Source organism: Xiphophorus maculatus, chromosome 15, assembly GCF_002775205.1.
Source record: "Xiphophorus maculatus strain JP 163 A chromosome 15, X_maculatus-5.0-male, whole genome shotgun sequence".
Lineage (NCBI taxonomy): Eukaryota > Metazoa > Chordata > Actinopteri > Cyprinodontiformes > Poeciliidae > Xiphophorus > Xiphophorus maculatus.
Window position 1 is genome coordinate 13,189,115 of NC_036457.1, and position 27,701 is coordinate 13,216,815.

Sequence of the window (27,701 nt, forward strand, 5' to 3'; positions counted from 1 at the left end):
CTTTAGACAATGTTTAGACCTTTTTTATAATGAAAAAAGATGACATTTCTAACTTAAATCTTAGCTTTTTATATCTGCATCTGCAGACCGACAGTGGAAAAAAAAAACAAGTAGACAGGAATCAAAAAATTAGACATGTTGAAATTTATTTACCCTGGAAATACACAGCCTCTTCAATTTTCTGGATGCTGTTGGTGGTAACTATGATGTCTTTTTATGCTGGTTTCCAGTTTAGTGAAGGAAGGCAAGCGGTAAACCCAGCATATTTCCAAGTGCTGAACATATTTATTCAAATGAGTCTGAAACTGACTTTTATGCCTTTTTGTTTGTGACAGCAAAACCTTTGATGCCATTATTCTGTTGCCATTTTATAGTAGATCCAGTCTTTAAGTCAAAATATTAACCACAAGCAGCTGATGCAGAGTTCATTTCACATTGTTTTCAACTAAAATAATTTAACCTCCAGATGAAGTAAAAATGAAAACAAAAAAGCCCTTTAGTTGATGCCTTACTGTTCATTTAAAGAAGCATTTGAATTATCTTGTGTCTTCTTTTAGATAACCCTTTTTTGTTTAAACTAAAAACCATTCAAATGCTGTTCACCACCCGCAACCCCTGAGCAAACTTAATATGCAAACATATTTTTAGCATAAGAAACTGCTTTTTCTTTTCATTGTTTCCAAGCTGATGTATTTTTGAACCTTGACATAAATTTTTGAATAGAAAAACCTGAAAAAAATAGCTGTAAACTGAATTATATTGAAATACAGAGAGATACGTTTTTACTTGTTCATGAAGCTGAATAAAGGAGAAGACCACATCAGTCAGGGATAATAGTCAGCTGCAGCTCCCCCGGTGTGAATACCTTAAGCAGAATTGGTCTGATTTCTTATTACTGTATTAACTTTATTAGAAAGGTGCTTGCTGGGTGAAGTTAGTGTTGATCGTAATGGTCGGGTCAAGCAGCCGCCGCAGAGATATGGGAGAACAGGATGGATAAAAATGGTACTCTGACTCAGTGAGTGGCATCTCTTGGAAGAACTGCTCAGTGTCTCTGGCTGCAGGAATGCTGCCGAGCACGATCTGAATGGCTCTTTGTTCGTGGAAATGACCTTCATTCTTTGATCTGTGGTGAAGAGAAAATCACAACGAAACAGATGAGACTTTGTCACAAAATGGAAATATCAGCATGCGATCTGAGGTGTACAAGATACAAATAGTTCACATCACCAAAACAGTTCTATCTTACCTCTGTGACGACACCTGCAGCGATGGTGGAGCCAACGTATCTCAACATGAAGCGGCCCAGTTCTTTATAATCCTTGTATAGCTCTAATGACACTGGCCTCTGGGTCTGAATCTCCACAACCGCATTCATACCCTTACTCAAACACCTGAGCAAGAAACATGAGCAGGAGATTTTCTAACCTATTTGGCCATGTAGGTATTTAACATAAAATCTGATAATATGGAAAAAATAACCACATAACTAAAATTGAAGCCTTTGTTTATATAAAACGTAATAAAAACTACGGAGAAGCAAACATTTATTACCACTAAAAATGGCTAACGATCACAACAAGTGTGTTGCACAGAAGGCAATACCAGCAAATAGGAGCTGAAGTATCAGATAGAATACACCTTTTTGATTCCATCTTTTGTTTAATTAATAAAACTAGATGACATCTAATAAAACAAAGTTCTTTTTCAGAGATGTATGAAAAACTACTAAACATCAACATGGCAACATTTGTTTAAAAGAACTGAATATTTGATATATGTCATATTTTCCTGACTATAAATTTAATTCAATGTTTTATACAAATATCATATTTGAAAATATAGAATTTACTTAATTTAAGAACCAAAAAAATATATACTAATGAATTTTATTAACCAATACAAATTTACCGTGACACACGAACTAACACACACGGTTATGTTGTGGTTTTAAATGTATGAGAAGCGGCATCAAAGTAACGCTCAGTGACTGAAGTTTACATTTATAAATGTAAAAGAAATGCAGTGACACCCTTCCCAGAAACTCACTTTGGCTTCTTCTTTAGGACTTCACCACTGCTCTTGTGCAGAACGCTGATTAATTTCTTAATAGTGGCCGGCTCGCTGACTGTCTGGTAATGCAACAGTACCTGTGCAAAAATACCCCACAAAAACAAATTTTTAAGACGCTTGCACAAACGGTTATCAATCTCTTCCAGAGAGTTTCAACACAATGGAGTCATGTGTTGCTTTACTTAAAAATATAAATAAATAAACAAAAAAGAAGTTTGGAAGTCCAGAAGTCGAAATTTTGGATATCTAAGGCAAAGAGGAAAATAATTACAAAGTTATAAAGAAAACACCATACAGTCAACAACTGAACAGACATATTTTGATGAGTGCCATCAACAAAATCACACACATAAAATATGTTGATCAGTGTTTCATTTATTCAAAGAATTTCTAAACAGGTGAGTTTTTAGTCTTGATTTAAAGGAACTCAATGTTTCATCTGTTTTGCAGTTTTCTGGAAGCTTATTCCAGATTTCTGGTGCACAGAAGGTGAATGCTGCTCTTCATAAACGTCAAAATTAACAGATAAATGCTTGAAATGTATCACTTTTTAAAAATTAATTTACAGATAGAAAGAAACTTTTCACATTGGGGGTTCACATTTGATCCGTTTTAGGAAATCCTCAAACAATTTTTTTTTTCTCAGAATCTACTAAAAAAAAAAAAAAACTATAAAAAAACTTTTTTTATAGTTAACTAACTGTTGACTTTTTCTTATGTTTTTGTAAATGAACAATCTGGAAAAACTTTCTAAAAGAAACACTCCTGTTACATCATGTCATAGGAGAAGCACACAATGTCTCTATGAAAAAAACCCAAAAAAACATACACATTCACCAGATTAAGAATAAGCTGTTTTGGGACACTTACTGGAAAGCCTTGTGTGATGGGAACCTCAATATTGAAGAGCAGGATTCTGGCTCTGAATCGAGTACAGACTCGAATCGGCTCCTTGGGATCACAGAACACACAGCCGACACTGTAGGGAAGCAGAATAACAAGCAGGCAGAATGCTTTGAGGTAAGAACATACATAAAGATCTGTATGTCACCACACAGTCCCAAAAAGTGATGCTCTGTAGGTAGATTAATCATAAAAATGAAACAACTTTTGTTTATTAAAAATATTCTGCAGGTTTACTTAATCTTGATGATGTCCATTCCAGTGACTGTGAGGCTGACGTGGTCTCCGGCTGCAGCCCAGTCCAGCGCCTCATCGTGAAGAGTGATTCCTGCAGCACAAAGACACAGAGCGCAAGTCAGTCAGTGGCCACAGGGTGGCATTGTTTATCATCAGAAACTCAGTTGCAAAACAGACAAATGAACAAAATCGAAGCTCAATAAGTCATGGGAAATTTATTGAATTTCCCCCTTCCAAAAATAAACGTACTTCTAACATATAAGAAATTTTAAAGAGGATTAACTGATACAGATTCTGAGGGAACACGTTTTGGTTAAATAAACAGAGTTCATTGAGGAAAAGTTTGACACAGTGCTTACCTTTAACTGTGCAGGTTTCATTGGGAGGCATTGCCAGTATTTTGTCTCCTGTCTGAATAAAACCAGCCTCAATCTTCCCTGTAACACAGAAGCCTGAGCCCTGATCTGCAAATAGATTCACATGTGTAAGGGCGTGTATGTAAAAATATGAAAAGAAAAGGACGTCTGCAACATTTTTAACATGCATAGGTGATTTTTACCTTTGAACACATCTGAGACGCACAGTCTGAAAGGTTTGTCTATTGACCGTTGAGGGGCTTTGAATGCATCTTGAGGGCAAAAACAGCAGACAGAAAAGGAGGAAGTCAAAACCATCAGTAGTAGGAAGAAGACTGGTAAATATTAGGAGAAGTCTGATAACATATGGCACTGAATCATTTTCTGTGGTACCAGACAGAGTCTGGATGGTCAGCACTTTGACGGACACAACTCAGTAAACATGCACGCAAAACTAAAAAAAACCCAAACTTAGTAAATCGCTGAATTTAGCAATGTGCCGGGACTAAACAATAGGCTGGTTTCTGTTTACTCAGTTTGTTAAACTATTCCATATTATAAGGTAAGGAAGGTGCAAACAACATGCAAAAACAAAAAACAAAACTCAAATCTGTTAGCAAATTTGTACTTTGCAATGTTATTTGTCAAAATAGAGATGTATTAAAGTGCCAAACTGCTTTAAAAGCCAGTGACTGTGGATTACCAATCTGCTCCAGCAGGCTGTGTCCGCTGTACCAAGATGTCAGCTCTGATACTGTGCTTCTTGCAGTGAGATTTTCTCCTGAGAGGCCGCTGGTGGGGACAAAGAAAACATCGGACTCCTGGAGAAATAGACAAGTCCGGGATGAAACCAAACAAGGACCGAAAAATACTTTTTCCAGCTCATTGTTTATAGCAGCATTAGAGCAGTAACACTGGGTAACAGGTTTGTTCAAACCCACCTTGAATCCTGCCTGCTTCAGAAAATGGCCAAGTTTTGAGCTGATTTCTTGGAAACGCTCCTGTTGCCAGTTTACCTAGATCAGACACACACAAAGGAAAGAAAACAAGAAGAAAGTTTCCCTGTCAGCAAGGCGGTGAAATTGAAATTTGTCAGCAACATACCAGAGATTATAGGAAACAAAAAGACACAAATGCAGTTTCATAATGCTGCTTTTGCATTGGATAGAAACATGTCAGTATAAAACTGATTGTGCTGAAACTCAGAAAGTATATTCGGTCAACTGTGATTGCAACACTAATGCCAAATTAGATTTTTTGCTACCTTGTGTTTTCTTTCTGCAAAATTTTTAAAAAGAATATACAGTAATTACTATAAGGCCTAAAAATCTAAGCAAAAAAAAATGTATCACTTGGGATATTTTAAATAAATAATACTGAAAAACATGCCGTCCTGTGAGCGCAATAGAAATATAGCTCAAATCACTTTTCATACATCTTATTTTAGCTTAAGCAAATATTTGAATATTTATTAATAAAGCCTTAAAACTTATATTGTTTTAATACCAAATACCAATGAATACCAAACTAAAGACATTAAAAGCCCTTTATGTTTGACATATAAGTATAGTAGAACTGTGATGCACTGCAACAAGTATTTCTTTGGAAGAGAAAAAGCATGTTTTGTTTTGTATAGTTATTGAAATTTCAGCATCCCAAACATCCATCTGTAAATGGATGATAAATCAAGATTAGCCTTACAAGAGCAGACGTCTCACCAGTTTTCACAAACTGTAACAACATAAAAAAAATATAGAACTATTCCATGAACCTGTTCAGATATAGCTGAATTAGAGAAACAGATATTACCTGGTCCATCTTGTTTACAGCGACAGCCAGCTGAGTGACACCCAGCGAACGCACCAGCAGGGCGTGCTCTCTGGTCTGACCCCCTGCTTCAAAGCCTGCCTCGAACTCTCCTCTGCTGGCGTCCACCACGAGCACCGCGACATCAGCCTGGAGGAAGAGACGGCGACGGCCATGAGAAACATAAGAGGCTACAAAATAACAATGTTGTGTTTGGCTTTAATGCCTCAGAGGCCTTAACAGAACAGGTTAAATTACACACAGGTGGATTCTACTCACTAATAATGTCACCTCTAATTGTTTGTAATTGATCTTATTTAGGGGTATCAGACTAAAGACGGCTGAACATAAATGCAGGCTTTGATTTGTAAGAAATTTGGAAAACCCATGTCTCCTTTTTGTTCCACTTCATTACTATGTGACACTGTGGTGGTATTTGATAAAAAAAAAACCTTAATAATAATAAAAGAAAATAAAAGAAAAACTCATGTAAAACATCAAGGGAGGTAAATACTTTTTACTCTATCTCTCTCTTTATAAAAAAACAGCACAGATGTGCAATATTAAGTTCAAACCTACAATAAATTCTAATATTTAAGGTAAAGACACCATATTTTGCAGCTGACTTTTTTATTTCTTGATAACATGAAAAGTGCTACACGTTTTGCTGCTACATCTCATTCTTTGTGGACGTAGCTTTTGCGCACTCATTTCTTGAGCCATGAGTTGCTGTGATGCATTGTGGGACATGCAGTGTGATTGGTGTGACTGCAATCTAAACAACTGGTGGGGTCATTAAAAAAAGACTTGAAATTATCTAATGGGTCAGATCAGCAGCAGCAGCAGCTTTATTTATAAAGAGCTTTAATATCAGCCTCGGCTGATCAGAGCCAATAGCATGAGAGCTCAATATGAGAAAAGAAAACATCAAATAAATGTAGAAGAATTAAAAACCTAACAGAAACAAAGTAAAACAGATAAAATCTATACCAATAAATGTTGAGTAAAAGTTTCAGTGGGATTGAAGGCCGATGAGTAATAATAAGATGTAGCTTCAGCTTGACATGCCTCCCATAGAGCAATGTTTTGTAAAACTAAAAAAAACAACAACAACCAATTAATATAAGGCATAGTGAAGCTGTTACTGAATTTTGGTATCCATGTATCAAAGTATTCTGGTGGTTAATGTTGAACAGCTAAAGTTTCCTTTAAACGAAGTCATGGAGCAGGACGATAATCCCAAACTTGTAAGCAAATCTAAACTGAAATGTCTGAAAAATAAATTAATAAGGGTGATAACTCACAGTCTGATTTCTGATGTCAACCCAAATAAAATGATGTGAACTGACCTCATGAAAACTGTGTACAGACGAGTTCCAAAAAGCACCCAATGAATAAAGGCCACACTGTAGAGAGCTAAAACCACCAGATAATGTTGTGAAAGACTGATAAGATCTTGCAGAAGTTGATTAGTTCAATGTCATTCAGATGGTTCTATAAGCTACTGAATCATGCGGTTGTATTTTCCACACACTTTCTGGATGTAAACACATATCACAGTTAAAATATATGTTCTCAATTAAGTAAATTCAACCCCTGATATTGGCTGCAAAAACTGAAGTTTACCCAAGAATTTATAAACAAACATATAGGATACAATAAATGTCTTCTCAGGCCCACATATCATAGATGTGATCATGACTAAGGAGTTTGTCTGAAACAGAAACCCCTTACTCACTACAGAAAGAAGCTAAACGTGAGGACAGTCATACAGAAAAAAGAGAAATTACACAAATTCTTTACGAAAAGAGACAGGAGACAAACACACCCATGCCTGCAAAGACACCTGGTGACACAGCAGCAAAAACCACAGAAATGATGCTGACGGGTGTGGCAAGATGTTGGTGCAAGGAGCACAGGGGAGGGGCAGAAAAGATTTGAATCAAGAGGCTTGTTGAGATATGAGAGGAGTTATGAAAAAATTCTCTTGTAAAAAATATCCTAGGTTATTAAGCTAACAGTTAGTGTCCTAAGTAACCCATAAACACCAAAACATTCTAGTAAGATGTTCATGTTAAAAATCACACTAGAAGCAGACATTTATTGTAATGACGTATGCATTAGAGCTGCTAATAATCCAAAATTCATCAAAAGTGCTACTAGTAAAATTGACAGAATAATCAAAAAGAGTCTAAACTGTTGTATATGCTAGTCTTCAGAATGTCTGCTATCACTGTCACAAAAAAAAAAGATTCAATGTTTTTCCCAGTGTTCTCCAGTAACAGCAGTCAGTTAATGGCTTCATTTATATGTAGTGTGCAGGCTGCTTAGAGTTTGGCCGGGTGTACCTGTGCAGCGCCTGTGATCATGTTGGGAATGAAGTCTTTGTGTCCCGGAGCGTCCATTAGAGTCACCACCTTTGAGTTTGTCTCAAACTTCGTCATGCCCACATCCATTGTCACCCCTCTGGAGTAAAACGCAAAACAATTCAGAGATATTTCAACCATCTGTTCTTATCAGATTAAAAATAAATACATTTAATTGTGTATCAGGTGTAAAAAGTGCATAAACAAGGAAATCCTGCTATCAGATTGCTGAGTCGTCTAAAACCCTTTTGACGCAGATTTAAAACTAGGCGTGGTTCTCCGATCTACTTCAGATGTTACTGATGAGTACGGATGTATTCCCACCCATGTCACTTTCTGTTTCTGAAAATATTTCGCTTCCGTTTTGCTCTCGTAATAAAAACAGAGATGCCGAGCGAGGACATGCAGCGACTCACAAAAGTATTCATGCCTCTTGAACTTTTTCTCATTGTCAAGTCACAAATGCAAGCTTTATTGTATTTTACTTGCATTTCATACAATAAACATGGTTTTTAACACGTTTTAGAAATAAAGAATATTAAAAGTGTGACGTGCCGAGGTATTCAAAGTACTCAGCTGCAGAGTCAAAACTTTTAAGAAAAATTTTTTTCCTGCAGTTACTTCTGCAAGTCTTTTGGGGTGCACATCAATAGACTATTTTTGACAAGTTTTGCTTGGGCTAGAGCTTTATTTGCTGAATGGAGAGAAAGAGCAATGTAATCATCAACTGTAAGTCAGTCACAGGTTCTGAATTAGGCTTAGGTCTGGGGCATCTTTATGGTCACCTGGTCCCCAAGTCTTTTGCAACAACTAAAAGCTTTTCTTACAATCACCCTAATATTTAGCTCTCTCTACAGATTTAGATTTCTTGCAGTGTCACTCAATAATATTGAAATTATTTCTAGACAAAGAAAGCATTGCTTCTCAGATTTTACAAGTAAGAAAATATGGAATCCCATGCATATTTTTCTTTCACTTCACAATTAAGCACTTTAATAACACACCAAATTTCAAGTTTATGCAATCAGTTTTGTGACCAGCGTGACAAAATGCAAAAAGGTTCAGTGTGTATGAATTATTTTGCAACACATTTTATTTTCATATTCTAACTGTTATTACAACATGTTGTCCTTGTAATAATTGTTTTGTTGGGTCTTTTTGATGAACATGGTGACCCTTAGTGACCCAAAGAGAAGTTAATAGCATGAATAGATGGCAATATTTTTTACAGCACTGAGTCATGTTGGGCCCTATTCACGATCATCAAAACTATCTGTGTGCATCTCAACTTTTTTTGCAGTTTCAACAATCAGACGGTAGCTACCTGTCCCTCTCCTCGCCAGTTTCATCCAGAACCCAGGCGTAGGCAAAGGAGGCCTTTCCAGCCTTTTTCGACTCCTGTTCGTACTTGTGCATGGTGCGCTTGTTGACGTTTCCCAGCAGATAAAGCAAGTGGCCCATTAGGGTGCTCTTACCTGCATCCACATGACCTGCAGAGAAAAGAGACAACAAATGAGGCAAGGTAGTTTTGAAACAAAGCTGAGGATGCTGAGTGGATGTAGGGCGGTGAGGACAGATAAAGAAAGGAGGAAGAATGTGCTAATAATGATAAGCTAGGTAGCAGAGGGGAGAAGATAAAACATGGCAAAGAGAAACCACAGGCGGGAGAAGGAAACAGAAGAGTTGTGCAAGTGGAGAGAAGCAGACAGAAATGGGAACAAGGATGGAGGGTAACAGGGGGAGGGGGACCGTGGTAACACAAATGGTTTCATTCTCTATGGGAAACTAGAATCATCTGCACTTCTGAAACTACCAAGTCACTTTTTCTGGTGTAACTGAGAATGAAAAGATGATTGAGCAACTGTGCTGGTCTGAAGTCAACACATCCATGCATACCAAACATGGGCAAAACTAAAACAGCAACACTGATGATAAAGGTGCAACTAATCTTCCTTTATTTTATTGCTCAGCTTCTTGCACAAAAACAACTATATCTGAACTGAAGGACATTTTTTGTAACTCTTGTGCATAAAGATATTTGCTCCAAATTACTTTCCCAAAACAACTGTGCTTTCATCCTACCTATAACTACTAAATTTAACAGAGGTTTGCCCCCTTGTCTCCTCTCCAGCTCTGCCTTGATGTTGATCGCCTGCCGCGTCTTTCCGGAGGAGCGTCCTGGTGTAGCAGAGGCAGAGATCTCGTCTCCATTTGACGCTTTGGATGGGGTCTCGGGTCGTTTGGGTGCAGCCTCGGGGACCGGAGTTGCCTTGGTGTTTTCAGGGCTGTCACCTCGCCGTGCTGGGCTGGCGACAACGCCGTTTTCCCCTGAGCTGAGGAGAAAATTTTATGTTTTGTCAGTGTAAAACAATGAATATTATGATCTGAGTCACAAATATGAGATCAAAGCATGTAATAAAAAATAATCTTATTTAATAAGAATATCATTGAAAGTTCATGTTTAGTAATTCAATTCATAAGATGAGACTCCAGGTATTACATAAAATGTTTCACAGGTTGATTTCTGTTTATTTCATTTATGGCTTACAGTAACTGAAAACATTTTAAAAAATCCTCAGTCACATCTTTCATAATAATGCAAACTACAAAATATCACTGCTAAAGAAGTTGTTTGTTCACAGAGCACTGCTCTGAGGTAAAATCGCCTTCATAAAGATGAAATGCTGTACAAGTGGATGTACAAGTATCAGGGAAAACAACAGTCTTGACAGTATTGCAAAGCAAAGCTCATTCAAGGGTGTGAAGGAGATTCACAAGGCAAGGACTGTTGCTGAAGTCAGTCCTCCAAGCGCTGGATAGTTTTCATGTCCAACTATCCAGGACATGAAAAATTGTCACATCGCTTTCTAAAGCAAGAATCCAAGACGTGTGAGGTTCATATTATGGTTTGCCAAAGACATTGATGATTTGGGGAGTGATGTCTTCACTTGGTGTTGGCCTCCTGGTTTTTGTCAAGTTCAAAATCAGCTCAGCCATCTGCCATCTGGACATTTGTTTATAAAGATGCTGCTTCCTTTGCCAGCAAGACTTGGTATCTGTTCAAGAAGACACCAGGCCTATCCATTTAGGAAAACTAAAGCCCAGCTATACCAAGCTGTGCTTCCATTACACCTTAACAGAGCAACAGGGTGATCACCTCTTTCCACGTTGCATTATCGCATGAATTCATGCAAAGGGAAGCCTAACCATATAGTATATAAATATAGTGAGCAATATTAGTTTTACATTTGGAATAGAATTACTGATCTTAACTTTTTGAGAGTAGTCTTCTTTACTAATTTATACCTGTTTGAAAGGGAAAAGGGTTTAGTATACCTGGGAACATCGAAGCCCATAGTCTGCTTCTTGCCAGAGACGGTCATTCTGGCGACTTTGGGAACCACTTCGGAGTCCAGTTTATCGGGAGCCGCATCTCTGCTTTTTGCTACGAGAGTAATAAGCAAACAAAAGCAACCATGATTTACCTGCAACAAAGCATAAAACTGGGAGAAGACTGCAAATGAGAATGGGCTTCAATGCATGCCTCTCACTGTTCACTTTGTCAGTTGAAGTCAGAGAGGAAGCCATTTGTATGGATTCAGAAAACTGCACACTACATGTCATTCATTACCTAGATAATTTAAGTCAGATGTGAAGCCCTGGGGCTGAGACTTGATAAAGCTGATAACTGTACTGGTCACAGTTGCACATAGGCGTGTATGGTAGATATTTGAGAGAAGTGAGAGTGCACAGTGGAACCTGCTGTGCTGTGAATCTCCCATCTATCAGATCGGAAGCTCATATTGTGCAGCAAAGAGACTCGTTGAGGTCATTGCTTTGTCATCCCAGTCCCGAATGGCCACCGGTCCCACTCATATCGACAGGTTTCTGATTCATTCAGACTGGGTTGCACAGCCAAGCCTACTGCACACTGTGTTCATGTGTGTGACATCCTGGCTCAGAAAGGGTTAATTTCAGAAGTGGCCGTTGCCTCCCGTCTCTACGTAAATAGATCAGCGTGACGCAGCATTTCACAGAATGAATCCTTTTGAAAAGGTGTCACCTCAGCAAGTGCAGAAACGGAGGTGAAAGCAGTTTTTTTTTTTTACTCACTACTGATTAAAAGACAACTCCAGTCAGTTAGTTTCTATTTTAAAAAGCAGCCAGAGAATATATTTCTTCTTTTATATTTTTTCAGTAAAGCCGTCAACGGTAAAGAAGCAGCCTTTAGCTGCGACTTCTTATTTTATTCATACTGTAGATTTAATTAAACACATACATCAGTTCTTAAAAAAATACCCCTAGGGAAAATAAGAGGAGTGATTCAACAGAATATTAATTGACTTTCTCTAACCAAGTAGTCTCTGAATGACTTGTCCTGAATTTAAGAAAAAGTCCCTTTCTTTCTGAAAGATAGATATGCAACTCACTGCACTCTGATGAGGACTTTTTTCCCTTCATAAAGAAGGAGCACATCTATGGTGACAAACTGAACCTTATCAGTATGTTAAAAAAAGTGATTTTTGTGAGCACAAATGGATTAAGAAATTATTTTATTTTAAATTATTTTAAATAACACTTAAGAATGTCTGTCACTACATCTCATGTTTCATCTCCCCTCAAATGTGTAACATGACACAGAAAAGAGTTCACTGGGGAATTTCACTACTTCCTGCAGCTGGGTTTTTTTTTCTTGTCCATACAAACTAAAACTTCAGATGTTTCCGTAACCTCCAATAAAAAGAACAGTAGCGAGTTCACACGTCCAGTCCTGTGAAATGTTTTTGTCTAATTTTAGATCAAACTAATCAAGAAAAATTTTAAGAAAAACTGAGAGAACACAAAACTTACTAAATACTGTAGCTGTAAATGCAGAGTTTGTTCTGAGTTAATCTGGGGCCCCCTGCATGTGTCATCGATACGCTCTTAAGTAAATTTGGTAGACTGGCCACTCCTGGGAAGGTTCTCCAGTCTCTCCCTGTGGTTTGGTGGGGTTCCAAAGCCTCAAATATTGTTTTGTAACCCTTGTCAATGACTTTGACTCTCATACCTTATTGATTTTCTTTAGCTAAAACCACAGTGTGCTGCCACATAGAATCTGTTAGCCTTCTTCTTTTTGTCAGTCAGATTTTATTTAAGCGACTTTAAGTGACATTAAAATTTGTTTGGATTTTCTGAAACATACATGCATGACAAAATCTGTTAGAGGGCAAATACATTTTTACAGCATTATATTTGAAAAATATTGAAAACTAATATGAGTTAACAGCTAAAAAAGTTCTCTTTGACAGACTTTAATTTAACATTCTTTCTGATCCGTCTGATGCCATGCTATCGTCACCAGGATCTTAAGAAATGAGCAACCTTCTCCACGACCAACGAACATTTTGATCTGTGAAAACGTGATAATACTTTAGCAAACAATGGAGCACTAAGTTGTTTTTTTTTTTTTTTTTTTTCAGCAGCTTGCCTAAGGGCAACATTAACTGCTCAGTAGCTTAAAAGAAAAAAAAAAAAAAACGCTCGTATACACATCCAACCTTTGACGCTTGGAGCAGGATCTCTTTTCACTGTTTGGACTGTGAAGTAGACATTTGGCATGCTCCCATCCAGGATTTCTTTAGAAAAGGGGACCCTTGCAGTGAGTCATCTGCACACTTGGCCTGAGGGCCAAACTTTGAGCAGCATAAAAGGAGTCCGCCCAGGATATGCAAACACTGAGCATCCCTTCCCCCCTCAAATAAACACTAAAGTGTAGATAAAAGTTACAAGAGGCATTAGTAAATTGGTGAGAAAATGTGTGGACACGAAGCTACAGATGCAAAATATGGAAGGAGGGATAGATATGGTGAAAGATATAAAAACAAGAAATTAACAATATCCTACACTGTATGTTTATCTGCATGTAATCTTTGGAGTTGGTTGTGAAGTTCATTCTAATACTAAAATCAACTCTATGATGTTCTTAAATTCAATATTTGAACATCTTAAATTTCTTAAGTTTACTTTCAACTGTATTTTTGTCTTAATAGAAAGATAGGAGAAAGGAGAATTCAAAAGATGGACTGGGCTTACCACTGGAGGCCGCTAAAGACTTTGTAAGACAGGAACTGGTGAAATATGAGTCTTTTCAAAACGGGGAAATGTGTGGGGGGAAAAGGGAAAATACCCAAATCAATACTTGAATGTTTTCACCAACACTACATAAGTAAACTATTTGTTACAGATAACATAGTTGAAACAAGATATTCACATTCACTACATAAGAAAAGCTTATTTTCTTATTTTCTAACCCTTCAATCAGACTAAAACTTTATTGCTGCACAGCAGCTATGATTATCCACAATGTCTGCACTTTTGATCATTTTTATTCGCTTTATTCAAAGTCCGAAATACACTAAGACCCCTATGCCTAGCCACAGTTTGCAAAAGCCCAGATGATTATATCATAGTTTTATAAGATTAATTAAAGAGGTGTAGAAGCACAAGTGTGGATGTGTTTTCAGGCAACACCCCAAGAATACCAGATCCTGGTGTGACATTATGGAAAAAAAAAAAAAAGTCAGAAATGTAAACCTCAACAACTTCAATTCATATTTGATACAATTTACCAGATACCTGAACGTGCCACATTGATCTGTTCAAACAATTATAAGCAAGTATAAACACCACCGGAATATCCAGGCAGTATGCAGATTAGAGGAACACTGGTTCCATTCCCCAGAGATGAATGTGTTTCAATGCAAAATGTGGGCATCAATTACAGAACAAAAGACCTGGTCAAGGTACAGACTGAACCTGGTAAAGGTCGTTGTCCAGAGTAAAATGACCTACTGTATATGGACATGGGTTGAAAGGCAACTCAGCGTTGATGAAGCCAGAACTCAAAAAGCAACATGAAATGACAGATTAGTTTGTGGAAGATGTCTGATAAGAACTAAGCTTTAAGAGTTTTACAATAATGATTTTTCCATTTGGAAGAAGAAGAGAAAACTTGCAACCATAAGAACACCAAGAACTAATGGCATCATAAGGAAAGAACCTCATTTTGAAATATTGAAGCAACATCTAAACATACCAGCCAGGTAAGCTTGCATGGGTGCAAATTAGGTTTCCAAATGAACATTTAGCACACTATCACATTGTAAATGAAATGGATTAAGGACAACAAAGTCAATGATTGGGAGTGGCAATCACAAAGCCCTGATCGCAGTCCCTTATGTGGGCAGAGCTGAAAAGGCATGTGCCAGCAAGGCAGTCTATAAACCGGACTCAGTTGTGCAAGTTCTTTCTGGAGGTATGGGCAATAATTCCAGCAAGATGTTGTGAGAAGCTTAAGATAGGACACTCAAAAAAACTTGACCAAAGTCAGAGCATATTAAGGCAATGCTATCAAATACTCAAGGAATGCATGTAAACGTAGGCACCTTAAGAAATGTATTAAAAGTTCTCTAAAACTCTAAAATATGTACTCAAATCATTTTTGCCATTTAGCAAAATTATATATTTTTGATCATCTCGACCGAGAGAGTGATGGGAACAAAAAAGGTTATGTGCCTTTTTATAAAGTCCATGTAAATATCTGGTTTCAGTTGTACAGTAATGAAATTAATCTAATTCCTTGCTTGCTTTGTTGACATTGATCTACTTCTTGAAGCAAAGATATTAGAGAACCTGTCACATCGCCTGGGAATTTAATTTCATTCATACTGAAATACTGAAGGCATGAATGAAAATGATTGCTAAGGAAATGAGACTGGTACCTGAAGAAATAGCTTTGAGAGGGCCTATGTGACCCCTTTTCAAAATGAGTCACCCAAAACACATCACCATCTGTGAACTTGTCAGGAGTTATCTTAACATCCCCTTCTCCCACCTACTCAGCACACACTCATCTTTGAGTCATAACAACTTCTTTAAAACTCACGCTTATTGTTTTTAAATGTGTAAATAAAACTTAAATGAAAGTGCTGTTCCAAAACAGCACTTTCACGTACAATGTCCCCACCCCAACATGTATAATGTCAAGGCAAAGTTTTATTTATATTTACAAATAACACAAACTGCTTTGAGAACCAACACTGACCAACATATTTAAACCAACACATAGAATCCTTCTTCCATAAAATATAAAAGATTCACGGACAGTTTATTTACAAAGATGACACTTTCCATATTTTTATCCTTCCAAACTCCTCTCCTAACATCTGCTTTACTCCTAAACTGAATTTAGACGTTCCCTTTTAAACAACCAGAAGAAGAACTGATAAACTCTCTTTACAATTTTAATCAGAATTTCTGGTATCAAGTCTGAGTTTATAAACAGCACAAAAGAGTTATCCACTGTGTTCCAAGCGCGATTCATAAAAACTAAATGGCAATGTTAAAACACAGCACAGTTATAAACCGCTTTTGTTATTGCATTGCTTATCCAACATTTTATTCATAAAAGGTCAGCGTTTTCAGAGTAAATTAAGCAACCAATAGGAAAAACTAGTGACACATTATACTTGGAAATAACACCACTTGGGCGTACCGTGGTGGCTTAGAGGATAGCGTGACCCATGTTTGGAGGCCTTGAGTCCTTGACGCTGCTGTCGTGGGTTCGACTCCCGGACCCGACGATATTTGCCGCATGTCTTTCCCCCTCTCCTTTCCCCTTTCCTGTCAGCCTACTTTCATATAAGGGACACTAGAGCCCACAAAAGACCCCCTGGAGGGGTAAAAAAAGAAATAACACCTGTTGAAGGTGGAATTCCACACTGGAAAGTCAGATGTTTCCAACTGAGTTCAACCCTTCTTGTATCTGTTCCCACTTTTGTGTCAAAGAGGACACAACACGACTCCAGAGATTTAAACTACAGGCCAAAAATATTTTAACTGAGAAGAAAAAAAATCCGCTTTTAATGAGTCTTCGAAACTATTGCTTTGGCACCAATGCTTAGATCCAAGGCAAGCACTGACCCAGCATTGGCACCCTTCTTTTCAGAAAACTCCTCAATAGGCAAGATACTTACTTACTTAGAATAAGGCTGTTGAATTCATTTATCTTACATACTCTCTGTATGACAATGAGAAGTTTCAGAAAGTTTTTAGCGCCAACAAATCTCTGTTGTGTAACAGGTCGGCTTGACATTACTGATAGTGTTGGTTAAATCCTCATTAAATCCTCACATGCTTAAATATCTACCAGTTTAATTTGGCGTAGTTGTAAGAAGTTAACCAAATTAACTGTTACTGTTATTTTCATTTCACTTTAGGCAGTCTTTAATGTTGTGTACATTATAATTGTAAAAATCCATCGCTTTATTTCTTACAAAAATGCAAGTCTAGAAGAGTAAAGATGAAAGTGCTGATTAGTTAACATGATGCAGTTACTGCTCATAACTCTGAAATGTATCACTAGTATAATTTATTCTTTCAAAAATGCCAACTAAGGACAGCAAGACAAAATAAAACTGCCAAACAACAAGTAGTTAGGTCTTCATTTTGCATAACTGAGTTGGTTAAGCTGCATTAAAATAGTTGGACAAATCTAACCACAATCTCATATTTTCCATATAGTTTGCATCACCATGCTTATTTTCCACTATGATGATTTAAACTGCTCTTTTCACAGTTCTCATATACTAGCATTTTATTTGTGATTTAAACAGTGGCATAAATTATGAATTGAGCTGGAAAGCTGAATATCTCTGCACATCCGTGAGACTTTTTTGATCTAAAAACAGCAACACAAAAAAAACATAAAAGGTGTCTTACTAAAGCCTCTAACCTAGAACTACCAGCAGCATGAATTGAACAGAAAAAGACATCTAATATTTTGTCAAAAATGGCTGTGAAAGCTCTTACTGCATAAAATTATTCCTTACACATTGACCCTAGATTATTTTCTGACAATAAATAAGATTTTTGAAGACTATTGGTATTCAAGCATCTCTTTTTCCATACAAGCCAAAGCCCATGTTTCCCTCTTAGTCAATTTGTTCTTTTGCATCATGCACCACAATAAAGTAGCAGCACTGCTGACATGTAAGCAAAAGTGCACCTGCATTCCTTTGACCATTTGCTGAGAGTAAAAATGGTATTTTCCAGTGTTGGCACCACTTCACAAACAATGTTTGTGCAACAGATACGCCTTGCAGAAATGCAGAGCCTGTAAAGACGCTAAATGATTTGATCTGCCATAGCCTTTGTCAAAGCTGTGAAAGTCGAGAGACATGATCAGATTTTCCTACGTAGGTGGTGTAAAAAAGACACGCACACACATAAAGCAGGCTGATCGGCTGCTGTGCGGAGCCGACATGCACTTGGGCTGACATTTTCTCCAAGACTGCAGCTTCCTGCTAAAACCCACACACTGACTTGCCTTCAGACAAAAGGACAGAGCACTTGCTGGACACACCCACTTATTAATCAGATTCTTGCTCATTTCTAGATTACCGACAATAAAAATGGTAAAACAGACCCATCATTACTCACAAAACAGACTTTGTCTACCATCAAAATGACTTCTTTCCAAACCTTGACCCCTCTCCCATGGTTACAATGTTCTATGTAAAAAAAAAAAATAGATCCTGTTTGACAAGTCATTTTTGCACCCATCTACACTTGAAAGTGTTTATTTTTTCCCTTAGCCACACTAGTCTCAGACTGACATCCTGAAGGTTGATTACACTCAGATTACTTCTCATTCAAAACAAAAAAAAAAATGTACACACGCTAAAGTACACCTGATCTTCTTTACCCAAATACAGTTTTCTTGGTGCAAGAAAAGTTTGACATTAGCCTCTATCTTCATAGCAGACCAAAGAACAAGGGAGATGGGGAAAAAAGTGGATAAAATTGAAACAGTGTTAGATTCACAATCTGAAAAAGAAAAAGTATGGCACAACAGCAAACCTACGAAGTCATGGCCGTCCACCAAAACTGACTGGAAAGGCAAAGAATGTGTTTACTGGAGAAGAAGCTAAGAGGCTGATCACAACTAAAAGGCGCTTTGGAGAAATACTGCTTAGGTTGGAGAATTTGTTGAAACCATAAAGGTTAGTCATGTTCTCGAGAAATCCAGACTATTATGGAAGAATATGTGCCAACATGTTTGGCAAAAGATGATCTCTTGAGTCGAGACAAAAAAAAAAAACTTTTTTGTCCCTAAATGTCATGTATAGTATACTTCACATCATTCTAAACACACCAACCCTGCAGTGCTACATTGCAGTACCATTATGCTGCATGAATGCTTTCTTTCAACAGAGACAGGAAAGTTGATGGGAAGATGGGTGAAGTTAAACACAGGCCAATCCTGGAAGAAACCCTGTTAGAGTTGAGACGAGAGGGATTCAGCCTTCAGGTAGAGAATCCGGATAAAAATAAATAAATAAATAAAAAAAACAACCAGAGCTACATTATAATAGTTTATATCGAAGCACATTCAAGCCCAAAGTCTAGACCTAAATCCAATTACAAATGTATGGCAAATCATAGAAAATCTGGAGGGTTGAGTGCAAATGCATGCCACACTTTGCAGTCTTTGTCTTTAAAAACCTTGCAGTTAACAATATCTACCACTTTGTGTTGATTTGTCAAATACAATTCCAACAGAATACACTGAAGTTTGTAATTGTGACAATATGCATTTCTGAAGAGTGAAAGTAAAACTTCTGCAAACTCTTGTGTTAGTGCATTATGTTTATGTTAGTTGTCTTTTGTCTCGTTTCAACTAAGCGGTGCAGCATGTTTCTGTACACTATTTTGTTTATTTCCATTATTAAAAGCGGGCCATACAGCCGACCACTTCCGCACCATTTCTGGGCCCATCTTCAGTCAAAGGCTGAAGATGGTTATGTTGGAGCTAACACAATCCATTGATTGACATTGAATGTCGCTGCTTGGAACAAACATCATGTTTGTCACCACACTAGAATGACGCCACCTTAATCTTGCCTACTCAATGACAGTCTACTGGTGATGGAAACACTTTCCTGGATACACTGGCCCATGAAATAGAACACTAAACCACACTGCTAAGTGGAAACAATGTCCTTTGTGTTCAGTCTCAAAAATGTGGTGTTTGACCTAACCTGAAGAAAGAAAAAAACATTAAGCGTAGCAAAAATATAAACCCTAATGCAAATAATTTTTAGCGTTTTGCCTATTTTGGCCAGCAATTACCATTTTTTCACAGAAGATACAGATGTAGATTTTGATTCATAATGAGAAACAGGTTTTTTTTGGTCATGTACAAAAATATATGTTTTGGCATACTCCAAACTGCAAATACAGAAAGATGTGTGTTAGGCATGAACAAAACTGCAAAACATGTCTAGGTAGGTATGTTTAGGCAACAATTCTTAATCTTTATTTCAAAATTGGCATAGTTAATCAAGCTGTAAATGAGAGAACACCCAGTGCACATCACAGTAATTGTTTTTAAAAGGCATCAGTTTTGCTTGAAAGTGTCTACATTCCAAATGAAATCCGTCTTTCAAACTAAACACTTAAAAGCATTCACTTGTCTGTTCCGATATCTGTATGCACGTGTGCTTGAGTGTCTGCGTTCTTGTTTGCTCATGGGAAAATCTCCAGGTGTCCCCTAAACCAAAAAGTCAACCTCATGATCTCGAACGCAGGCAGCAGTAAACCAGAACAATGGTTAACTGATCCATATTCCAATCGCTGCAGCACACCTGCAAACAAAGCCGGCCCCTTCTTTCCCCTTTTCAGAGTTTACGCAGGCTAGAAAAAGGGTTTGTAGCAGAAGAGAAGTGCTTTAGTTTTCACTTGCAAGGATCAAACTCGTTGCAGTCCTACAAAAATTTAAAAGCCATATGTCGCCAAAAAGTACAAAAGTAAGATTCAGCTTTTAAAACACTGAAGAACAAAGGCTGCCATAGGAAAGTACTGAAACACAACTAAAAAGTCTCTTAAAAGATGTGGCTACACAAACTTCATGAACAAAAAAAGTCCCATCAAGCTGCCACCGTTTTTAAATTTAGTTAGCATTTTTGATCTGTATGTTAATATAATAATATTAAAAAAAATACATAGTACAATTTTAACAGTTTTGTCTGTTCAAATTAAGTTTTCCATCCTTTTGGTCCCAAAGGTGAAACTCTAGCTGCTATGCTTATGATGCAACATTTTAAAAAAGTTCACGAGTGCTAAATTTCTTCTTTAAGTACTTTTTTGTCTACCTAAAAAAGATGAGTATGGTTCACCATTAAAAATTGGCTAATTTAGCACCAACTCAAGTCTTTCCATGAGTCTACCGTGTGAAAGCTTTGCTTTGATTAGCTCGAACGATATCATCAGGTGAAGGAGAATCAAAACGGAAAGGTACAATAGGAAAAAGTGGGGGGCAATGCTCTTTGGATTTGTTTTGTGGTTTGAGAAGGAAGGACTGATTAGCACTTTTTGTCTTCTGGCCTTGTATTTTTCCTTTCAATAGCTTTCTCCTCCTCCTCTTTTGCCTGTGACTCTGAAACGACAAAGCGATCGCAAATACTGAAGGTTTTGCAAAAACAGACAAATCTTGCCCCAAGCCAAAAGTTGGAGTTGGAGACGATGGTGAGGAGAAGTCGCTGTCGAGGTGATGAGGGCCCATTCTGTTGGCCTGCTCCATGAGTCTGCTCAAATCGATAGCTTGTCCTGGCTTAGACGGGCTGCAGACCTGCTGGGGTGGTTTGTGGTCAGGCTTGCGCTCAGTTCCACCCTCTTTAGTACTTTGTGCCAACACATCAGCCCTCTCTGGTTTTGCTGGTGACACAAGGGAGCTGAGGGTGCCTAGCGACCCATTTGAGGTGGTTGAGGTTTCGCCTTTATGTTCAGATACTAAATGTGACAAAGAAAGCAGCTCCGAGAGGCCAGGTGCTTGTTTCAGTGCATTTGCTCGAGATTCAGTGCCGGCGGCCAAAAAAGAGGCAGAGGCACAGTTGGTTTCATGCTGCTGGGCTAGATCTGACAGTGTGACAGTACCACCCAGACAAAATGGGGAAGAGTGTGTGTTCAGTGATCTTTCAGTGCTTTGAGATTCAGAGTGAATCCCTCTTTTCTGATGCTGAAAAGCTAGGTCAGACAAGGAGGGTGCAGAATTCCCCTGGTTAGCAGGGGTGAGCAGTGAGCTTTGCAAAGTTGGACTGCGGTTCGAGTGTTCTTGGATTAAATCAGCCAAAGATGGGCCTCCTTTAGGATCTACAACTGAGAGCGGACTATATTTCCTGACAGAACTGAGGCTTCCGAACCCAAGAGGAGGGGCCAAAGTGGAGCTTGCTGTAGACATGTTTGGACTGTTGAGTGACAGATTACCGAGTGAGACAGAAAGGATGGAGGGAGTCGGTGTTTGTGGTGTTGAAGTCATTTGTAAAGATGCCAGCGTTCCAAGTGAAAAACCACTCCTGTTAGACGCAGTTGTCAGTTGGGAATTAGATGCTGATGTTAAAGTGCTCAAGGAGGAAACAGCCACCCCTCGCCCTGTATCACTCACTCCTGTTTTACTCTTCTGCTCATGCTCAGACATGAGCTGAGCCAAACTGGTACCACAGCTGATGCCTAAATGAGAACTTTCAGGGTGAATGTTTTCCTTGACAGAGTTGCTTTTCACCGGGTCAGGTTTTTGTTGCAATAAGATGTTCTGCATATTAATTTCACTTGGTTGTGTAGCTTTGTGTGCCTTGGGTGTGTTGTCTGTGTGAAACAAGCAGGCTCCTTACCTTACAAAAGCCAAGTTGAGAAAGGACAAGAGGGATCACAAAGCAGAAGGCATCAACGAGGAGGAGGGAAACAGGAAGAAGGCAATTCGTTAATCAATTGCGTGATTTCAATGTATCATCACCTAAAAACATTAAACCAACGATTGTCTGAAATATTTTTCCATGCATCGGAAAAAACTTTAGCCTCTGAAATATCAAAACAAGAAAGATATCAATTCACCTTCATGTACAGTATTTAATAATATAATTGATAAGAGAAAGGAAAATCCTTTAGTTGCACATAAAAATCTTAACCTGCTGCAACAACATATGAATTAGAGACATAAGAGATTGACTGGTGGCGAGAAACTGGTGATTTTCAGCTTTACTACAGACACTAAAATTTGGTCTTCAGTACAATATACTCATTTCAGAAAGTGAAACTCATATCTTACTCCACACAAAGAGAATATTTTCATGCTTTCCTCTGCTGAGAAGTTTTATATAAATGCTGATTTCATTTGCCATCTGCCCAAACTGCCGAAACCAAAAGCTCCCTCAATGACCAAAGTGTTACTGTGCTTAACTGGCCAGCAAATCGACCTGACTGGACAAACTACAGAGTACTATCAAAAGGAAGATGAGAGACCAGACTCAATAATGTACATGACCTGAAGGCTGCCATCAAAGCAACCTGGGCTTCCTACACAGAACCACAGGTTGATTGCCTCCATGCAGTAATTCATACAAAACGAGCCCCAACCAAGTACTGAGTGGACAGAAATTAATGTAATTTTAAGGAGCTAAGCTTTTTGTTTATAACATCCTTTTTTATTTATATTATGTAATATTATACATTTCTGAGACACTGAATTTTGGGCTTTCATTATGTATAATGAATATCACTTTCTGAAATTAGTTGAACTTTTCCACAATATTCAAATTTTTGGAGCTGAACTAAATGAATGCATTATAATTAATCGCTACCAGGTCACACTAAGCATAGTCCTTAGTCTGAAAGAAGTAATATTAGAAATGAATACACTTTGCAATTTTCAGAAGAGATGTGAAGACAAATGAAACACATTAACTGTAAGCAGCTTTTTCCTGAGAAAACTATTTTTCACTGTATTTTCTCAAGAGATTATTCAGACTGCAAAAACCGACAGCCAACTTAGACAGGTGCTGATCATTTCAATCTTTTAATATTTTTAACAACTATTGGGTATGATGAATATGCCAAGGGACATAAATTCATATCTGACCTGAGGGATGTTTTGACAGATTAACAATGGGGTGACGTCAGAACCCACCAAACAGGCCAGTCAAGTTGCTCTGTTTTTATTCCTCTGAACTCTCTAGTAGCTGTCTTCCATCTAGCACACTGGATTTGGAAGCACTGACAGCTTTTCAAAAATACTAGATTTATTGTGAGGATCTGATGTGGCTGCAGTTTGTAATGTTAAGCAATGAGTACTAATCACCAACATAAGATGCTAATGAGTTTAATATGTCAACTTCAAATAACTTTGTGTTTGTAACAGTCATATTTTGAACAGAATTTCAGATTTTGATCCAGTACCGGCGTACCTTTTTCAGCAACGGCCTCCTGCTTGGTTCTCTGTGGAAGAGGCGTCTGCTCTTGTGCAACTCGGCCCACTGACGGCATGTCTTCTGCTGCACCTCTGGTAACCGGTGCTGTTTTACTGTCTTCAGACAGCACTGCATCCAGAGCCCTCTGTGGATCAAATCCGTGTTTCATGGCAGCCTGGGTCAGGACGGAGTCTGGCACTGCATCTCCCAGTACTGCTCGCATGTGGTCCAGACAGGAGAACAGCTTCGCTAAGAAATGAAGGAGACAAGACAAATGTAACAGTAAAAAAATAACAGTATAAAAATAATGACAATATAATTAACTTATGTCAGCCATAGTTGGCTGCAGTTTTATTTTTTATGAATACCTTGATTAAGAGGGTCAAGGTTGAAGTCAACACAAGGGGACATGGGAACATCCTCATCTTCATATTCTTCCTCCTCCAGAGGCTCCTCTTTAGGTGCTTGAAGCTCTCGGCGTGAATAGATGAACTGATTGGCTAAATAAACAAAAATACCTTCACTTAAAGGCTGATAACAAGCCTATCTCACAGTACACCACAATCAATAATCAATGATTCAATGGAAATCTCTCTCCACTGTTGTCATAAATTGGACATACTGTGAACTGGACTTGTTTTATAAAAAGCCTTCAGGTGGCATTTTTATACTGAACTGAATATATATATTAGCAATTCTTCAAACAGTCAAAAAATTAAAACAACTGTAAAATATGAAACAAACCATGCAAGCAATGTCATTACTTTCTTTGCTTTATATTTGAAACATCAAAATAAGAAACCTGAAAGTACAAGGTGCAAGTCAGAAAACAGTGAAACTTGATAAAAGGCGACAAAGAAAAAGTAGAATGTTTGGAAAGCCCCTGCAGTGAGTCACAAGCAGCTCAAATCCATCACTTTCATTAAGATAACTCTTTTTTTTTTTTTTTTTAGTAGCTAAGTGTGCTATCGCTGTAAATAGGCTCACTGCATGACTGCAACCCCAGCACCTGGCCCGGCTTGTTCTAAGTGTTGAACTCCCAGAGCACAATGACAAAAATGAATATTCTGTGCCTCATGTTTGCATAAAACTGTTAACAATTCAACTGAAGTGTGTTCTACATTTGTCATATCTTTTACCGCTGAACATTTGTTTCAAAAAATTCACAACTAAATTTTTTGCAACTACTTGCAACTAAAGTATGATTGACAATGAAGCAGAATTAAATTTTTGAATTTCCAAAGTAACTTACACTGAAATTCATTGGCAAATCAATGTCATGAGTAATTTAAACAGTGATTGTTAGCACACTCAGTTGTGTTCTCTCACTTGCTCAATATGAATAGATGTCTCAAAAATCAAAACGCCAAAGAAACGTCATTATTATTATTACTAGTGTTTTAACAGATAAAATAAGACATTGATTATCTGTTTAAAATACAAGTGAAATGATCATGTTTTATTTTAAATCTTTGTGTACATATGGTCCTTTTAAAATGTAGCATTTTTATACTCACGTTTATTACACTAAGAGAATCCTACCAGTCTATGATAACTTTACAACTAGTAATCTTTAAAATATCTTGCCGGAATAATATATTTCTGAAAGTCTTCTTGTCTTGAAAGTGGCAAGCGGTTTTTGTTGGGGGGGGGGAAGAGGGGGGGTTCTACATAGCTCATTGCTTCTACATGTGAGTAGATGATGTGGCTTATACAAATATTGCTTATAAAATCCCCCTGATTATTTAAAACCAACCTGTTGCTGGTGAAATGCAGTAGTCATCCTCCACAGACTGTCCATACATGTCGTCATCTTCAAAGTCTAGATACATAAAACAAAAATACAATTAAAAAATTGTCTTGTTTTTGTATAATTTAAATTTTGCTTCGCAATATACTTGTTTATCGACAAAAGCTGTTATCTTTTCTGACAGCTGTGACTGATTTGTCAGCAGTTCTTAAACATCCTCAACATGCTGTAGCCTAGGATTATGGATGTTTACTTTTATCAACAATAATACCCACATATTGGTTTCAACCAATATATTCAGAAGATTTCTAACCAAAAAGACGAATCTACACAACAATAAATAAGCGAATCCAAGCGTCTCTGACAAAATATTTAATAGTTAGCAGCTGCTAGCAGCTTCTGCAGTGTTATCATTTGTTAAGTCGTCATGATAGCAGGTTTTATGATACAATAGTTTTAAACCATCTTTATAATTTGGCGGAAAAGCATAATATAAATGAGCTGCATTTCCTACCAGGTGACACGACAGCAACATTATTTTGCCAGCTTCATAAGCTAGTGTTAGCTGTTAGCAACGCAATTGTAAACAACAGTAAAGTTTAGCTTAGCGGCTAGCATGTTTAGCATGACGAGGCCAGGCTTTTAGCTTAAAATATAAACCATTTCTGTGTGAAAGGTCTCTACCTTCATCGTAGTTGTAACCTCGAACATTTCTGTGGCGAGACATTTTGCATGTGAGTCCCCCCTATGTGCCCCGGAGTGAAAGTTATTCAGCGCGAAGACATGTGCATCACCGCACCGACAGCCATTGGAGGTCGTTTCACTGAAGCAAAATACATCGGTCTTAATTTGGCAACTATAAAAATAAAGAAATATAAAAAAAACCTCCAAATTATTTTACAACATTAATACATTTTAATTTTTATTAGCAGGTAAAATAGCTTATTTTTATTTTAAAAAGTAAAACTTTATTTTTATTTTTATTTTTTTATTACTGACGTAACTTCCTCTTACATCGACGTGGCCTGGAATCAGTTTTAGCTGAACAGCTTCACCATAATCTACACAGTTTATGCTGTTTTTCATACTGATCTCCAGGCAGAGTCTGTTTTGCAGAGCCTAAATATAAACTAAGATAAATAAATAAACATCAAATATATAGGAGAGGGATGTAATAATTCCAAAAATACCATGCAATATCCCTCATTCGTATGTACAAGAAATAATAAATAAAAACTATTGTCATTTTTGAAAACGGTTTCAACAATGCTTTGTTATATATCTAAAGTATGGAGTATTATTATATAACCCAACATTTATTTACCCTTCTCTGCAGCTCTGCTCTTGACTTATCTGGAGTGTTCCTTGGTCACTATGATGGTGTTTAATAATCTTCTCCAACAAACATCTTAGGCCTTCAAAAGGTCATTGTCACAATACACTCCTTTGCTAATTAATGATTCCTGAGACACTGGCTTTCCTTTAAGGGTAAGGAGGACTGTGTAGATGCAAAACTAACACTGTTCAGATTTTTCTTTATAGATTTGATTGAAATCATCCTCTTTCATCCACTTCATGGTTATGCTCTACTTTGTGCTAATCTCTATAAAAATCCTTAAACAAATAAATTGAATTGTATGGTTGTAATGTGAGAAAGCTCTATCTGTAGGAATACTTTTGCAAGGTGCTGGAAACACTGCCAGTTCAAGAGGTCATGGGTGCTGAAACAAGTTGAGAAACACCACCTGCATGCAACACTCTTATTAAGCCACTATGATTTGGGGGTGTGAATGTCTCAACCATTTTGTCAAGGGTTATGCCCTCTAGTTAGAGACCAGCCCATCTGAGCTCACTCTACACCTTGTACACAAACAACCCAGAGTGACATCATTTTTTTTCAGCTATCTTTGCATTACAAGAAACATAA

At 37.6% G+C, this 27,701-nt stretch overlaps 1 protein-coding gene across 3 annotated transcripts; it reads right to left on the reverse strand.

Annotated features, from left to right (window-relative positions):
- Positions 1–121: 121 nt before the first annotated feature.
- hbs1l (HBS1 like translational GTPase) lies at positions 122–26,602 on the reverse strand. 3 transcript variants are annotated; one of them, XM_023347309.1, is made up of 18 exons: positions 26,459–26,602; positions 25,781–25,846; positions 24,393–24,524; positions 24,022–24,273; positions 11,078–11,186; positions 9,824–10,074; positions 9,066–9,231; positions 7,724–7,841; positions 5,379–5,525; positions 4,511–4,585; positions 4,273–4,390; positions 3,773–3,841; positions 3,573–3,677; positions 3,214–3,304; positions 2,944–3,052; positions 2,050–2,150; positions 1,250–1,394; positions 122–1,126 (listed from the first exon to the last, which is right to left on the reverse strand). In XM_023347309.1, the coding sequence occupies exons 1-18, from the start codon at positions 26,499–26,501 to the stop codon at positions 1,115–1,117; spliced, it is 2,109 nt and encodes a 702-aa protein (XP_023203077.1). In that variant the 5' UTR covers positions 26,502–26,602; the 3' UTR covers positions 122–1,114. The 3 variants fall into 3 exon arrangements, with proteins under 3 accessions (XP_023203077.1, XP_014324685.1, XP_023203079.1); XM_014469199.2 differs by lacking the exon at positions 122–1,126 and having other exon boundaries at positions 1,241–1,394; XM_023347311.1 differs by lacking the exons at positions 122–1,126; positions 1,250–1,394; positions 2,050–2,150; ... (9 more) ...; positions 9,824–10,074; positions 11,078–11,186 and adding an exon at positions 20,068–22,447.
- Between the last annotated feature and the right edge of the window lie 1,099 nt (positions 26,603–27,701).

Bases quoted from the DNA above. Each gene is read 5' to 3' on its own strand.
- hbs1l (XM_023347309.1), bottom strand. From the start codon at position 26,501: ATGTCTCGCCACAGAAATGTTCGAGGTTACAACTACGATGAAG. The intron at 4,391-4,510 runs GTGGGTTTGAAC...CTATTTCTCCAG, and splicing joins TGAAGCAGGCAGGATTCAAG to GAGTCCGATGTTTTCTTTGT. The intron at 3,053-3,213 runs GTAAACCTGCAG...GCTTCCCTACAG, and splicing joins ATGGACATCATCAAGATTAA to TGTCGGCTGTGTGTTCTGTG.